Source organism: Buteo buteo, chromosome 27 (genome assembly GCF_964188355.1).
Source record: "Buteo buteo chromosome 27, bButBut1.hap1.1, whole genome shotgun sequence".
Classification (NCBI taxonomy): domain Eukaryota; kingdom Metazoa; phylum Chordata; class Aves; order Accipitriformes; family Accipitridae; genus Buteo; species Buteo buteo.
In genome coordinates this window covers 3,560,309-3,575,620 of record NC_134197.1, presented here as the reverse complement: position 1 = coordinate 3,575,620, position 15,312 = coordinate 3,560,309, and the positions used below count along the sequence as shown (strand labels likewise).

The 15,312-nt window shown below is 52.8% G+C and overlaps 1 protein-coding gene across 4 annotated transcripts in view; it reads right to left on the bottom strand.

The window, feature by feature from the left end:
• Positions 1-15,312, bottom strand: part of PEMT (phosphatidylethanolamine N-methyltransferase) — a 44,498-nt gene that overhangs the window by 14,215 nt on the left and 14,971 nt on the right. For all 4 annotated transcript variants that reach the window (XM_075058423.1, XM_075058424.1, XM_075058422.1 and 1 more), the window contains exon 3: positions 5,786-5,901. In XM_075058423.1, the coding sequence (XP_074914524.1) occupies positions 5,786-5,901 (116 nt within the window). The remainder of the gene's footprint in view (positions 1-5,785; positions 5,902-15,312) is intronic.

Sequence of the window (15,312 nt, the reverse complement as noted above, 5' to 3'; positions counted from 1 at the left end):
CCTGCATTAGTTATCCTCATCAGCATGTCTTGCTCGGTCCCCTGCTGTTTGGCTTACAGCTAGAGAGGGAGGTGTTTGCACGGAGATAATGGACTGCCTTTCCCTCTAGTAATGTTTTATATCTTCCTAAACACACTCTCTATTTGCATTAAACATGATGCACACAGGAGTTTTCAGAATTGGTAAATAAACCTTTTAAGCATTTATGATGCTGGGCCATGACAAGCAGCACGGAGCCGTCAATTATTCTGGCATCCGCGACTGCTCCTCGGTGGCAGAGGAGCCTCACCGCGCCGCATTTCACCCTCCCTGCCAGGGGGAGGACAAGGTGTTGGCCATCCCCCCCTGCTAGGGGAGCCAGTCATGCAGCCAATCTGTCATGAAAGCAGTCCCTTTCACCATGTGCCTCTGAGTCACGTTTGTTACAGCATTTATTTCTGGCTGCACGACAAGGCAGCGGCCCAGCTCGGTACCCAAGAGGACACCAATTAAAGCCATGCTTTGTCCCAGTACCTGGAAATGCTTTATGGGCAGAGCGGAGCAATTGCCATGGTGAGGAGCATCCCTGTTACCAGCACAGGGGAAGGGTGGGTGGACTGCAACCTACTTTAATCACATATCCAGCTGCTATCACGAGGATGCCTGTCATCAGTGGGGAGGGGGGGGCTGGAAGGTGCCCCCAGCTTTGGCAAGTGGAAATTGGGAAAACGGGGCTTCCCCTGACATCTCCCCACGCTTTCCAGTGTGAAGCATGATACCAGAGGAACCCATCCTCCACCCCAGCAGGGAAAAACCCAAATCCATCAGCTCTGCTCTGGCCAAATTGGCAGATTTGGCCAATTCCTGGCAGGGTGGGAGCAGCCGCAGTGGCTGCAGCGGGGCTGCACAACTGCCAGAGCGTGCCGCAGGGTTTTGCACGGGGAAAACAAGGCAGCGGGTGTTGTTCCACCCACCCATCCCAAAACAGAGATGCACTTGCTCTGTCACTCAGCTGTTACTGCTGCTTTGTGGGGATCATAGACTGGTTTGGGTTGGAAGGGACCTTTAAAGGTCATCTAGTCCAAGCCCTCTGCCATGAGCAGGGACATCTTCAACTAGATCAGGTTGCTCTGAGCCTCGACCAACCTGACCTTGAGTGTTTCCATGGATGGGGCATCTCCCACCTCTCTGGGTAACCTGCGCCAGTGTTTCACCACCCTCATCGTAAAAGAATTTCTTCCTTGTATCTAGTCTGAATCTACCCTTTTTTAAGCTTACCACGTAAAACCACCTGAACTGGAAAAAACACTCAAAAAAGGAACTGAAGCATGGGGATGACATCACACCAGTGGGCTCACAGGAAGAAAGCGGGAGTGAAAGAAATCAGCTGCAGGTCCTCTTGCTGAGACACAGAGAGGACATGCAGCCAGGTTTGCACAAACAGGCACCGATTTATTCAACCAGACAACGGCAACTGCAAGACCAGAAAACTTATCAAACCCACAGCCCAAAATACATCCCCAAAGGCCGCGCGGAGCACGAAACAAACCTGGAAATACCATACTGAGAGAGAAGCTGAGCTTTTTAGGTCTCTAAGCCTCTCTCAGTGGCCCACAGCAAGCATATTTTGTAATCCTTTCCCCGCAAAGGAGGGCAAAGAAGTCGTCCGGCAAACTGGGTCGCTGCTGGGAGCAGCCCAGCAGTGCTCCCTTTGCCTGATCCCAAAAATTAGCCTGGAAACTGGGGCTGGCAAATGCAATTGGGGCAGAACTGGGCCAGGGATGGCAGGCAGCGAGGAAGCAGCGGTGGTGCAGGCGGCCAGGGTTTCGGAGGCAGCAGCTGCCGCTGCAAGGTGCCGTGCTTACCATGCGGGACGTCGGTCTGTCCCCCACGCCTGAGGTTTTGTTCCTCTCGGCAAAAGGAGGCAACAGGGGTAAAACCATCCGGTGGTGCCCAGCAGCACACACTGCAACAAAAGATCTTGTTCACTTGAAAACAGCAACTCCAACAACGCTAAAATCGTCCTGCCGATACCACTGGCAAAATTGTTAGCCCAGTCATCATCTTCACAGCTTCTTTTGCCAATAATGACTTCGCTTTCCTGCCAGCGCCGGTGTGCATGTTATTTAGGTCAGCTGGGGGCTGTGGCAGCTTCTCCCCCCCCGCCTTGCATCTCAGCTGCCCAGTTTCCTCATCTGGATGCCCAGCAGCCGTGCCGGTGGGGCAGGAGGTGCTGTGGGCCACCTGGGGCTTTTCCCAGACACCCATCAGAGATTGCTGGCAGCGTGGCTCAGAGGGGACATCGGCTCCTTCAGGCCACACTCAATTCCCATCATCAAACTTGGTCGCTTCTGCACAAAAGGCCACGTGGTTCTCAGATCGATACCGTTTACACCATGCTCGTTCATGGTACTAGCTCACAAAATTAAACAGCATTGACCATAAAGCTGAGAGGCACTACCTGGCAATAATAAACAAACCCTTCCCTGTGCAAAATCCCGTCCCAGGGTGGATTAATTTTCTCGGAAGCATCAGCTTCAAGCGAGAAGCCCATCCATGCAGGAGACAATACCCAGTGGGTGGCATCAACGAAGGACTTCATGTCAGCTGGCAGCGTGGTACCCACCGAGCGCGTTGCCAAAGGCACTGCTCTCGCTTAGCTTCTGCGGGGCTCACTCGTGGCCCCAGGCACCCCGAGACCCTCGCTTCCGCAACCCCCCTCATTCAGGGTGTACATGTGGGTCTTGCCTTTACAGCTCAGGCAAACACCCCGAGACCCTCAAGGTGGGAAGTTCATAAGCTCCCCGAGTACAAAACCACTTGCACACGCCTGCCCCGAGGGGAGTTTGCCAGGGTGCGCAAAAGGGAGCACAGGAGGGCTCAAAGGCAGTGCCAGCGGCTCATTGTAGAGCTGATGCAGGGAAAGATATCAACAACGTGGTAAGGCAGGAGAGAGTGACACTGGACGTAAGTCTGGAGGACAGGGAAGGTTGTCACGTCCCGTGTCACACAGATAACCGTCATAAACCGCTGGGGTAGCACATGCAGCGTAGGTAGTTCAAAAGTTCAGGAATTGTTTTCACAGATAAGAGCCTCAGTGATGGAAGTTCCCTGTTTCTTGCAGAAAGAACATGGCTGTAATGAAAATAATCATTGCACCAAAGCAATTAAGCATGCTTGTCTTGTGCAGTTGACTAAGCAGGTCCCCCCCTGGTCACAGGTCATTCTGGATTGCTTCTCAGAAGCAAGCCAAGGCTGATAACGAAGCTCAGAGCTGGGAAGCACCTAATTGCTTAATTGAGCACAAGACATTCCTCTTCTTACACCCAAGCTATCCCTTCGGAGCAAAGCTTGCATGAGAGCATCACGGTGCTGAACTGGAGACAGGACCACAGCAGAGACCCCTGCGTGGGGTGGGCGACGAAGCAACCGCGCAGCCCAGCTCCCGGGCGCTTTTAGCTGCAATGCCAACCCACTCGCAAAGTTTCTCTCTGCTCTGCCCTCCCCTCCTCCGCCTCCAGCTTGGAGCCTTTCAAAAATTCAGCTGAAAAAAGGAAGCAGGTTTTTAAAAACAAAAGAGACATCCCGTGGGCTCCTCAACAGCTCCCTGGCAGCCCCCACCAACACAAAAAGTCCCCAAAGCACGCAGAGAGGAGTTTTAAAGGCTGGATTGCAGCACTGGGGGTGGAAGGACCCCCTGAGGCTGCCTTTTCGCTCGCTATCAGCAGCCAGCACGCTCTGCGCAAGCAACCCTGACCACCGCGCGCAGCCGAAGCGCAAGGCACAGCTTGCGCTTTGCCGGCTGGATTGCCTCCACGGGGCTGAGGAGCAGAAAACCTGCTTTCATCAGTGCACTCGGAAAATAAAATAAAGGGAAAAGCGAAACTGCAAGAGCGTCCCTCCTGCCATCGCTGGCCAGAGAGATGACAGTGCCCGGGTCGTATGACCTGTGAACCCCCTCTGGCCAGCTGAACCCCGATTTGGAGCTGGCTGATACCTTCATGCAAGGGCAAGGGGCAGGATGAATCCTTCCCAAACAGCACAACCTCTCCAGGCTCGAGGAATAAACCTTGGGCAGCCGTGGAGGGCTCACTGTGCTGGGAATGGAGGCAAGGAGTCTCCCAGTTGCATTTCAGGGCAATTCCAGCAGAGTTGCTGCTCTGATGTCCACCTTGAAACCATCCCATCACTCCCACAGTAAAGGGCTTGCCTTGCTTGAACAGCCTCCAAAACCTGCTAGCCATCACTCGGGCCAAATTCAGTGCCGAGGAAAGGTAAGAGAATACCCAACCACGTTGAAACACCTAGGCAAAATAAACTTCACACTCCAATCATCTGAAATGGCCTTGGCCCATCACGGTGGGCTGGCATCTCCTCCGTGTTCTGCTGGGGCTGAGCTGCCCCATCTTCTAGAGCCTCTCCTCCAAAACCAAGGTCCAAATGAGGCTTTTCCAGCCCCCTGGATTGACCTTGTTCTTTCCTTCAGGACCCAACTCACGGGCTGCGCAGGCAGAGCCACCCCCAATGAGCCCCACAGCACTCACAAACTCATGACATAGAGCAGAGCCAAGACAGCCAGCAATGCTGGCCCTGGTAGGGCACTGAGGGGTCTGTAGGGGGAAAATGTGATGTAGTGCTGGGACAGATGAGGTCTCTTTGGCTCTCCCAGCAGTTCCCCATCAGTGCCTCACCGTGACCCAGAGATCCTTGCTGACCCAGGAGCCAGCAGGACCACTAGGAACAGAGACTGTCTCTCTATCAGCTGTGTTTTTAATTAAAAGCAGGCACAAGGCTTTGCATTGCTTCCCAGACAACAAGTGACTATGTCATCTGTACAAGAGACTGCCGAGACATTCCCCAGCGAAATCCAAGCCCACTGTGACACTAAGACATCAGCAGAACACACACATTCCCTCTGCACTGCCTGCATTCAATTACAGCCCCATTCATTGCAAGCTTTCTTACAGTTTCTGCAATAAGCAGTAGCTGGGACAAATGCAGAAGGGCAAGGGCAGGTCTTGGTGTCACTTCCAGGAAGGCAAAGCTCTTAAATACATGTGCAAACTCCAGCCTGAGATCTCTGCACCTGGGAAATTACCTAAAGTACTAAACAACCCATTAGCTCTGACCCTGGCATAATTGAATCTGGGAATTTAGTAAGAGAGTCTGTCTCTCCTAACAGCGCTGAAGATAAAGCCTACCAGATCGCAGATAAATTGCTGGCATTGAGGAAATCTTCTGCAGTAAACCTCTCTGCTGCACTCAGAACGTCAAAGGACGTATTCCCATGGTGTACGGTGTATCAGTCATACAATACTATTAGCTAGCACAGGTGGTATTTAAAGAGATCACAGATAAGAGTTTAAAGAGACTGCTTGCTAACTGCACAGATAATCCTGCTCTTTTACACAGGAAACTGTGGCTTCTTAAAGGCAGTTTTAATTTTGTTTATGATTTTTACGAGAAAATTAAAAAATTCTGCTGTTAAATATGATCCATCCTGTGCAAACAGCCCTCCTGTCACCTGTGCTGCTCTCAGGGCAGGGGAAACTGCCCCCAGAGAGCAGAGCAAGGAAGCCTGCGACACTCAACGGCTGTTGACACTGATGGCTTTGGCCACACTGCCGCATCCTTTGTCTTTATTACAAATCCTGGAATAAATCTGCTGCTGGCTGAAGGTATCCAACCACGTAAAAGCAATACGCTGGGGCTGGATCCAGCGCCGCAGAGCAAATATCCCTCATCCCCCCCACCCTGTAGGGGCATTTCTTCGCATCGACACATAGCAGTAGGGTTAGCTCCTTACCAATGGCTCCGCACACAGTTAAGCATCAGGATAACAGCGCCCAGGCAGTAGCAGGCAGCACGTGGAGAGCCGAAGACTCGGCTGAGCGCTCGCGTTTTGTGCTCCCATCTGGCTACCTGAAGAGACAACAGAAAAGAAAGCGGGTGGTTGGAGGTGCCTGGGCACGTGCTGCCCCAGGAGCGTGAATCCCACGGCCTCGGCCCCACGCCGGGGGACGCACACCGTCTGCGTGGCTTTGTGCGAGAAGCAAGCGGAGGCCACTGATGAGACATAGCTTAAACCAAGCCTGGGGATGAAAGCTCTTTCTCCTACCCATGCCAGCCCCTACCAGTGCTTGCATTGCCCGTGCATTGCTAGTGCTTGCATTGCATATGTCCTTGCATTCCAGGCCAGCCAGCAGCACCGAGGCACAGGCTCATGTTAAAAAAAGACACAAACAAAACCAAAAACCCCTACACATCAGTTTTGGGGAATATGTGGCTTGAACAACATGTGTCCAACAAGGCTGAGAGCATTGCTAAGGCTGTCCCCAGGCCTCCAAAGCCAACAGGCTCCTGCCACGGAGCCTGGTATTGTTCTCCTGGAAGGAAAACAGATCCCTGAGTAAGGGATGGATCACAAGGACACCCAGCTCTCATTTTCTGGGCTCCATCATCTCCTACATCCAGCTGTAGGGATTATGCCTGACAGGAACAACCCCCTCCCTGCTCACTTCCAGAAAAGTTTGCAAGCACTCCTCCCCCAGACAAGATCTACCAGCTTCACCCAGTGAACTGCTTCCACTTGTACAGGCTGAACGAGCTGGTCTTCGTTAGCACTCAGCAATTGTAGCCATTAAGGGCTCACCTGCACTCCTCACCCATCCCTGCACGGTTGTCTCAATGCAACCCATACAGCACATCAGTGACAGCCCAGGACTCACACGTACGCAGGCAGCATCTCCAGGGAGGCATCAGCATCCTTTACAGCACGCTTTTCTCTGGCTGCAATTTTAAGCTCCGCGTTCTGCAGAAGCTGATGGGCTCCTGCCCAAAACACCTCGCAGCTGAGGAGGTGCCCTCTCAACCCGGGACGCTGCTGCAATGCAGGTGGCTGGAGCTGCTCCCAAAATCTGCAGGACTGCACCCACCCAAGTCACCAAATCCAGGACCCTCATTCCCAAGCCGATGAAAATCCTTATAGCTACTCTGTTTTCTACCTTTCCTGTACCCCTCAGAAAGCTGTCGCTGTATTTATTGCCTTTTTTTAGGCTCCACTTCCAGGTGCCATGCCTGGGGTTTGGATCAGACCCTCGGTTCAAGCCAAGCAGGGCACACCTGGGCAATGAAGCGAGAGGTGGGAGTTAGCAGAACATCTCGGCACCAATTTGCTTCTCAGACACGGCTGGCACTTCATTAGCTTCAAACGCACTTCACTCCCTCGCATGGAGCCTGGGCAGCTTTTGGGAGGCACCTGCAACCCAGCTATTCATCTACTCTGAATGTATTTGGTAATTTATTGGCTCTATTTGAGCAGAGAAAGGCAGCTTTGCAGGTCCCGCTTTCTTCCCAGGCTAATGCAGAAGCACAAAGTGCTGCTGGTGGAGGGGGACTGCTGGCTTCGGGAGGGGAGAACGATGAAAACCTCTGATAAGCAGGGCACTGATCTCACATGCTGAGAGCTGATTCAATTAGTTATGCAATGATTGCTCTGAAATTACAAATCCACTCATGACAGAGAGAGCTGCTTCACTGCCTTTTTCTGGCTGGTATAAATAGTTTGTATTCTAAATTGAATTTAAAATACCGTGCGTCATGCTGCTGCTAAAATGGGAGCCGCTGTTTGAATGCTGAGAGAGTGGAAAAAGAAATATAGGGTGAGTTACCACCTTTGGAAAGTAAAAAGAAGTGACCGTACAGGTGACTGAATCACAGATGGAAAAATGCAGCCACGTGCCAGTTATCTGTACCGACTTCCTAATTCCCTGGAAATTATTCTGCCGGCGTTTGCACAGATAGCAGCTCCTGGTTCGCTTCGAGAGCTTCGCAAAAGCCTCTCAGTCGGCGGCAGAGCTGAAGCTGAAAGAGAAGGCAGCGTCGCCGGGATCAGAGGGGAGAGCCCGTGTGCCTCTGGGAGCCATCAAGGCGGCCTCGTAATTACCCTTGCCTTTAGAAAAGCATATCTGGGCAACGACAGAGCGCAGCGGGGCGAGGGGACGCGTTTCCGAGCCCTTGGGGGCACCAGCTGGCTCGGCTGCGTTGGGATCGCTCCCAGCAACAGCCCAACTCACGCTGCATCACGTCGCTGCCGACTCCCCGGCTGGGACCGAGACGCCAACTTTTATTTAGCTGTCACAGCCTTCAGATGGGACCCCGGGCTCTTTTTCTGAGCCCACGCGGGAGTCATCCCGAGCAAAGCAGAGCGGGAGCCTGCGTGGGGCTGGAAGCGGCGGTGCCCGCCAGGCCCCGCGGCAATATTTCAGCAACAATTAATTTGTTCCGGTTCTGGTTCTATTCCTTGAACAACTAATTAGTTCTGGCTCAGTTCTAATTTTCTAATTTTAGTAATTTCTAGCTAATATTAGCTCTCGTTCGACCCATGGCTACGCAGCTGGCTTAATGGCTTTATAAAATCATGAGCTGATGTGTTATTATTTACTGCATGACGGATGCAGAACGCTTTTAGCATCCTCCGTGGCCGTGTGCGGGACACGGCAGGGCTGAGACCAGTGGCCTCCTGGGGAGGGCTGCAGCCGTTCCCAGTCTGCTGTTTGCCTTCCCAGCCAAAGCCAGCACCGTGCTGCCCGCAGGCGAGCACGGCGTCGGGGAGGAAAAGCCCCACGCCACGGCTGTGTGTCCCGGTGAGGGAGAGAAGGATGCATTTTTATTTTTCTTCCAACCTCCAAGTTTGGAAACGGAGTTAATACAAAGTTTCCTGACTTACCCAAGGGTCAAAGCAATAGAAAAATTCAAGGCTCCTTTTCCAAAGCTCCCAGCCCTCTGCTTTCACTTTAGGATACTTGGTGAGGGCTGTAAGTAATTTTTTTAATGTTTCCCCCAATGCTCGTTATTGAAATAAATCAACAAGCGGATGTGGCTGCAAAGCCGGGGAGTGCTCTTGGGTCCCATGTTCTGCCTTTGGCAGGCCGTTTCGGCGCTCGTCGGGGGCAGACACAGCCGGCTGATGTTCCCAGGGAATCGCCGCCTCCTCTACGTAAATTCAGGGCTGATTTCTACATAACTGAACCGAGCCATCTCCCCAACCGCTTGGGCAAGTGCGTAAACAAAAATGAAAGCACCAGCACGCATTCCCAGTGGCTGCCCAGATGCAAAATGGAAATGCTCTGAGTTTTCTTTTTTTGGGCAGGCAAACCTTTCCGAGCCACCTCGAGAAGGGCCACAAATAACCATTCGAAAAGCAATTTCATCTCAAGAACCTGTCTCCACAGCTGATCAACAGGAAATGCTCTTTACAGCTCTGTGTGCATGGCAGACCATTGCCTCTCATTAATATTTAGTATTTGTTTCAAGGAAATTGATTATTTTTGTCTGCCATCCAGGGAAGCTGGCTTTTGAACACGCTACATTTTAATTTGCTCAACCCCAGCTCTGAAATAGAGACTCTGTGCTGTTTTGCGTGACTCCATTTCTCTATCTGGCTCGCCCCAGAGATGGGGAAGGAAACCAGATAGCCCAAAGGCTCAGGTCTAAGGGACATTTTGCATCTCAATGCTAATCAGCCGATCTACGTCCTCACATTGCCCCATTGCCATAGTATCTGAAGAAGACGGTGTGGGCACGAGTGAATTGAGCCTTGAGGCATGCCTGGGAGGCTGGGATGGATTAGCAGCTCCCTTCAACCCAAGGGAAACTGAGGCACCGGAGGGTTGAGGCAAGCGGCTGCTTCCCAGTTCTCCAGGGAGCAGGACGGAGGGGCTGTGCCCTCATCCCAGGAAATCCTGGACCCATCACCCACTCAGGGGTATGCTCTGCCCACTTCTGGGGATGCTCTTGCCCTGGCCAAACTGTTGGCATAAAAATATCCAGTGCCCAAGTCTGGGCTGTAGAAAAGATGGCAGTGAATAGGATACGCTACCTTCACCATCCCTGCCTTGCAGTATTTGCCATCATGAAGGATTTTGCCCCATCATGTGGGGTCTAGGAAGCAGCCCACCAAGGGACCCAAAAGTCAGAAATTTCATGAAAAGCCGAGAGGAAGAACAATCAGCTCCCCAGGGCATGTCTGCGCCCCAGTCCCAAGAAGATGCGCGTGGGTAAGGTGAGCCCTGGATGCACGGATGATTCAGCCCTAAGTAGAAAAAAAAAACCCTTCGGACAAAACTGACCTGAGCAAATTTTTTAACTTTCTCCTTCAGTCTGGCCTCTCCTAGGCCAGCCGTGGGGGTACATCCTCCTGCGGGCGCTGGGGCAGGAGAAACCCTGACTCTGGACTTAGCTGGCTCCGTATGAGCATCTCCCGTCGGGGTAGACGTGCCCTGCCTAGCCCATAACCTGATGAAAGGGCAGCAAACCTGACGTTACCCTTATTTCACCTGCGAGGACCAGAAGCACCGACCTGTTCCCCTGTTATGAAAAATCCATTTTTCCTTTCTGATTCACTGGAATCCCTCATTAAAATGTAATGACGTTCTCTGTCACTGCTTGGATGCTGGAAAACAACCCTGCTTGCAGCTACTGCATTTATCTAAAAGACAGGGAGGAAAAAGATACACCCGAGCACCCAAACTCTGACTGTGGTGCTCCCGGGAGCAAGCAGGGAAGCAGAACCAACACAGACCCGGCAGCAGAGCAGGCTGCAACGTAAATGCACGTCCACTGCCCGCCTGCGAGCGCTGGGGCTGGTTGACCTTTGCCGAATGCCAGAGAAGCCAGCCTTTCTGGCTGTCCAAGTGACCACGGAAGAAGTGAGGGTGGTCTGACCTTATCCCTCCTAACGAACCGTGCTCGAGCCCCTCTGCAGTCGGCACCGCTTAGCGCAGACGGTTTATTGCCCACGTGCCGGTAGGGAATTGCCGATAGTGCCGGTTGAACACCGTGGCCAGGCTGAAAGCTCCAGCCTGGGCTCCTGTGGTCACTCAAGGCAAATGTCCGAGTGCTCGTGCTGCTCCTAGGTGAGAAAAAATCTGCTTTTCTAGGGGAAACCTCAGGAGAGACGGGAGGGAAAACTGCAGGGCTGGTCCTGGGGAGGATCGTGCATGGCAGCCCCGAGGGGTGTCCAGGTGCCGTTCCTGCCGCTCGCCGGCACAGCACCGAGCCCCTGGCACAGGAACAACACCAGCCGAGGCTGGCATGTGCCCGTGTGCAGCCTCATCCAAAACACCAGCCCGCCGAGCACCCACCCCAGCACCGGGCACCGGCACAAGCTTTCCGAAGGCATGTGCAGAAAACGCCCCAGGGACTGGTGTGCCACTGGCAGCAAGAACATGATTAGCAGGAGCTCTGGGCAGCAAAGGCAGGAGAAAAAGAACAGAACAAACCACGGTTTAATTTGTACAAGCTGGTAATTATAGTTGCTATCTGTCTGAAATCTCTATTGAGTTTATTTAAATATGTTCTCCGTGAAGGCCATTCAGACAGGAATTATCAAGGTGTTGCAGCAGAGGAGATAATGCCATGCAGTTTTCAACAGATCAAGGGCTGATTAGGAGGAATTAATTAGCTGCTTAAACAGTCCTTGACTCGCTGCAGCAATTAGCCGTCACCTCCCCACAGTCACGTTCCCGGTGCAGCAGTGGCGGGGATACGAAGCACCCATCAGCAGAACCGCCTTCCCTGTGCTGCCGATGAGCCCCGGGTCAGCCCCGGGTGGGTGCGTGGCCCCGGGAAGGTGCCCTAAACCCACAAGGTTTAGCCGGTGGCCAGGGCTTGGCAGGCAGGCAGCGGTGCGTTAGGGCTGCGGTGACTCCCTTGCACCCGCCGTGACGCCCATCGCTGGTCGGTACGCGTCCATCTGCCGTGATTCCCAAGATGAGGAGGACAACGGGTATCTTCCCTCTTCCAGCTTTTAGCGGGCCAGTCTCTCGTGCATCCCTCATCCACCACCTCTTACATGTTATGAGCCACCAGTTCTCAGCCGCGCTCCACCGCTGGGGCCAGCTGATCATACAGCAGCCTTAATCCCACATGTCATCCCTTTGGCAGGGCGGGAGCATCGTCCCCACCTCTGCCCATCCAAGCCGTCACCCAGCCTTCCCCAAGCCCTCATCCCAAATCCAGCCCTACCTGCTGCAGCCCCTCCGTCCCGCCGCAGCACTGCTCGGGGTCCCTTTGCTGCTCATCCCTGTCGTTCCCAGTGCAGCCCATGGCCCAGGACCCGTCTGCAGGGTGCAGCCGAGGTGGGCGCCGGCTCCAGGACTGGCTGGGACTGGGTGCCACCGGGCAAGCACTAAACCATGGCAAGCTGGCGTTGCAGAGCTGCCTGGGGAAATCAGGCTGAGCTGTCCCCAGCTGAACACTTTCCAGAGGCAGGAGGAGAAGCCGGCACTTGGGGGGACCATGAGACCACCTTCTTGTCCCTCCTGCCACCACAGAACCCTGGGGGAGCCGGTCGCAGGCTGCCAGCTCCTGCCAGCACCCTGACAGGCTCCACTTTGTTTAATTGCTTCCTGCCTGCGCTGGGAAGAGCCGCGGCGGCTCTGGACTACCTGATCTAGAGACCGAGTTATTTCTCTGAAGGCTTCTCAACTCACAGGCACTCAATTACAGAGAGCCATAAGACGGTAATGGAGCCTGAAAGCTTTTTAGCAAATGATTAAAGCCCTGCGAAGTTCCCCCACTAAGTACTGGAGCAGCAGCTTCCAGTTCATGCAATTAAAACACTGAAGTGGTATTAGAAGAGACAGGCACCGTCTTAATGGTTTCATGTGAGCTGTAAGGCAACGCAGGCCGGAGATTTTGCCCACGCAGCTTGTAAAGGTCTTTTTTATGGTAATGCACCAAGAAAAGATGGACCCAGAGATGGACTGCTGATGAGTAACAGGCACTGGGGACAACAGGTGACAGCCCGTGCCCGTGGAGCCAGAGCAGGGCAGGGACTCCCATCAGAGCTCGGAGGCTCCGGGCACCCCGATCTGATGGGCAGAGACCTGACAAGTGTCCTGAGAGATGGGGACAGGCTGGCTCGGCCAGGAAAGGTTCCCCCAGGAGGCTACACCAGTTAGTTTTTCCCCTTTCCCATTCCCCACTGGTACGATGGCAATAACAGCTGTCAGTAAGCCGCAGCCAAGGAGGACGGCTTAGCTCATCCCTCTCTGCCAAGGGCTTTCAGTTTGGAAAGGAAGGCGTCGATTTGACTCAAGGAAGACTTTTCCATTGCCTTTCACGGGCTCTGGATGGAGGGGGGTTGTTGTTTATTCCAGCCAAAAGAAACAGCAGCGGGGTTTCGGAGAGAGAGGGTTTCAGTATGAAGACTGGCTACGCAGCGATACTGCGGCATAGAACAGCCAGTTGGAACAACGGGGCTGTACACCCAAGTGACACGGAGTTTCACGGAGGGAAAAAACACACGTTTCCAGGCTCTCGCAGTGGAACCGGAGGCTTGGAAAGCACAAAAGGCTGCAAAAAAATGAGAACATCCAAGGGGCTGAAGAAGAGAACTATCTACAAGAGGAAAGCAGGGCGGGCTCCTCTCCAAAACCAAGGGGCAGGTTGGGGAGCCGCAGTGCTGAGACAAGCCGGCGTGACAAACCCTCGCTGCCTGCAATGTTGATCGTCCAAACGAGTGAGTTAAGAGGATGAAAAGCAAGCTGGAGTGCCTCTTCTAGTGACTTTTCCCCGACAAAGCCTGTGCACCGCCGTCAAGGGGGTCAATGGGGTCTAGTCTGAGCACTTTGACTCAGGGAGAAGAAGTGGCTCCACTTCTTTAGAAGTGGAAAGATGACTACTAAAGAAACCCAGCCTGCCTCTACCATGTATGAGTTTAGCCTAAAAAATAAAGGCCCCCCCGCATCCATCCCCGGTGAAAGTAATTGGACTGAAATGGCACAGGTCACCTCAGCTAACAGCCTTGAGTTGGGGAAACAAAATAAGCCGGCAGGTAAACAGATAAGGGTTTCGTAAGGACTAGGTACGCTTTACCTCAAAGCCATCCCTTGAGATTACCTCCACATGAGCCTTTACCTTGAATCCACTCATGATCAACAGCTAGATAATAAATTTCATTTCTCTAATAGTGTTTATGTGATTTGTCAAAGTACCATCTCATTAGCTGGTTGTAATAAAAACAAGCCCCTGCTTAACGTATGCCAAGGCAGCCCAGGTCCATCGATGTTCCATGAGCCACCTCCTCTCCTCTTCAATAATAACAAAAATGACACGCAATATGGGCTGTATTTGCTAGCAATTTCCAACACAAAATCTGAACAGTTTCTCCTCAAGGCAAGGAGCTCATGATTTATGTCCAAAGAGCTGGAAGCTGAAGGCAGGTGATTTCGAGTAACCCAGAATGAGCTGTGTTAATTAATTTTGAGAGTGGACATAGGAAGCCCTTATGAGCAGCTCCCCAAGACTGAGCAGGGGAAAGGCGATGCGCTCCAGCTGCAGGGAATCAGCCTGCACGGCCCAAACAGGCTCTCCTAGCCAACAAAGACCATGGAAAAAATATCTGGGAAATAATGATTTCTCCAGAGCGCAGCACGGGATGGGGAAGCACCTTTCCAGTCCTAGTCTGGGATGCGGTGGGGATGGCCAAGTACTGGGAGGGACATGGGCTGCGTGGGGGAACGGGGAGCAGCTGGGACCCACCCAGCCCCTCTTATCCTGTAATACAACCTAATAAACTAAAGTCCTGAGATTAGGGAAAGGCAGAGGCTCCCCCTGCACAAGTATTTGGGGCTCTGCTGGAGCCCAGAGGGAAGGCCAGCGCTGCCAGATGAGCATCTCGTGTGCAGGACGGTGAAGCATTTTGCCCAGTGTTTTGCCAGTTTCTTTTTCATCTTCCATGCCCAGATGACTTGGCCCACACTCAGCTATCCATTGCACACAGTCCCCATCCAGAAAACCACAAACCTCGTATTTTCATACATTTTTCTGAAGCTCAGAGCATTTTCTTTGAGCAAAACAGGTCTGATTTTGCTCAGGCAGTCCATAGCAGGCACCTTCCCAAATCAACCAGAAGCAAAGGTGTGTGTCAGTCTCTTGGGTGAGTGAGACTATTCTGCCCATCTCACATGCTGTATTTGCTTATTTTTTTTCCTGTTACTCATGCAACACTAAAAAAAGCAAAGCCGGGGAAAGTGCTTGAAGTGTAATACACACAGCCGCTTTACCGAAACAGGCCGTCTACCCAAAAGACCCATTTTCAAACAAAGCGATCCAACAATAGCACTGACAATGTTTGAACTGGCATCGATTTAGAAAGACAAGCTCTTTGCTGCACCACACTGTCAGCAAGCGTTCAGTACAAATGCCACGTTACAAGACAAACGCCTCTCTTTTTTTTTTAAGACTTCCCTTCTATTTTCGCACCTCCGCTCCGTTGCGTTATTTCCAAATCAAGCCCTGGATCCCAGCAGATCCATAGCGATGAGG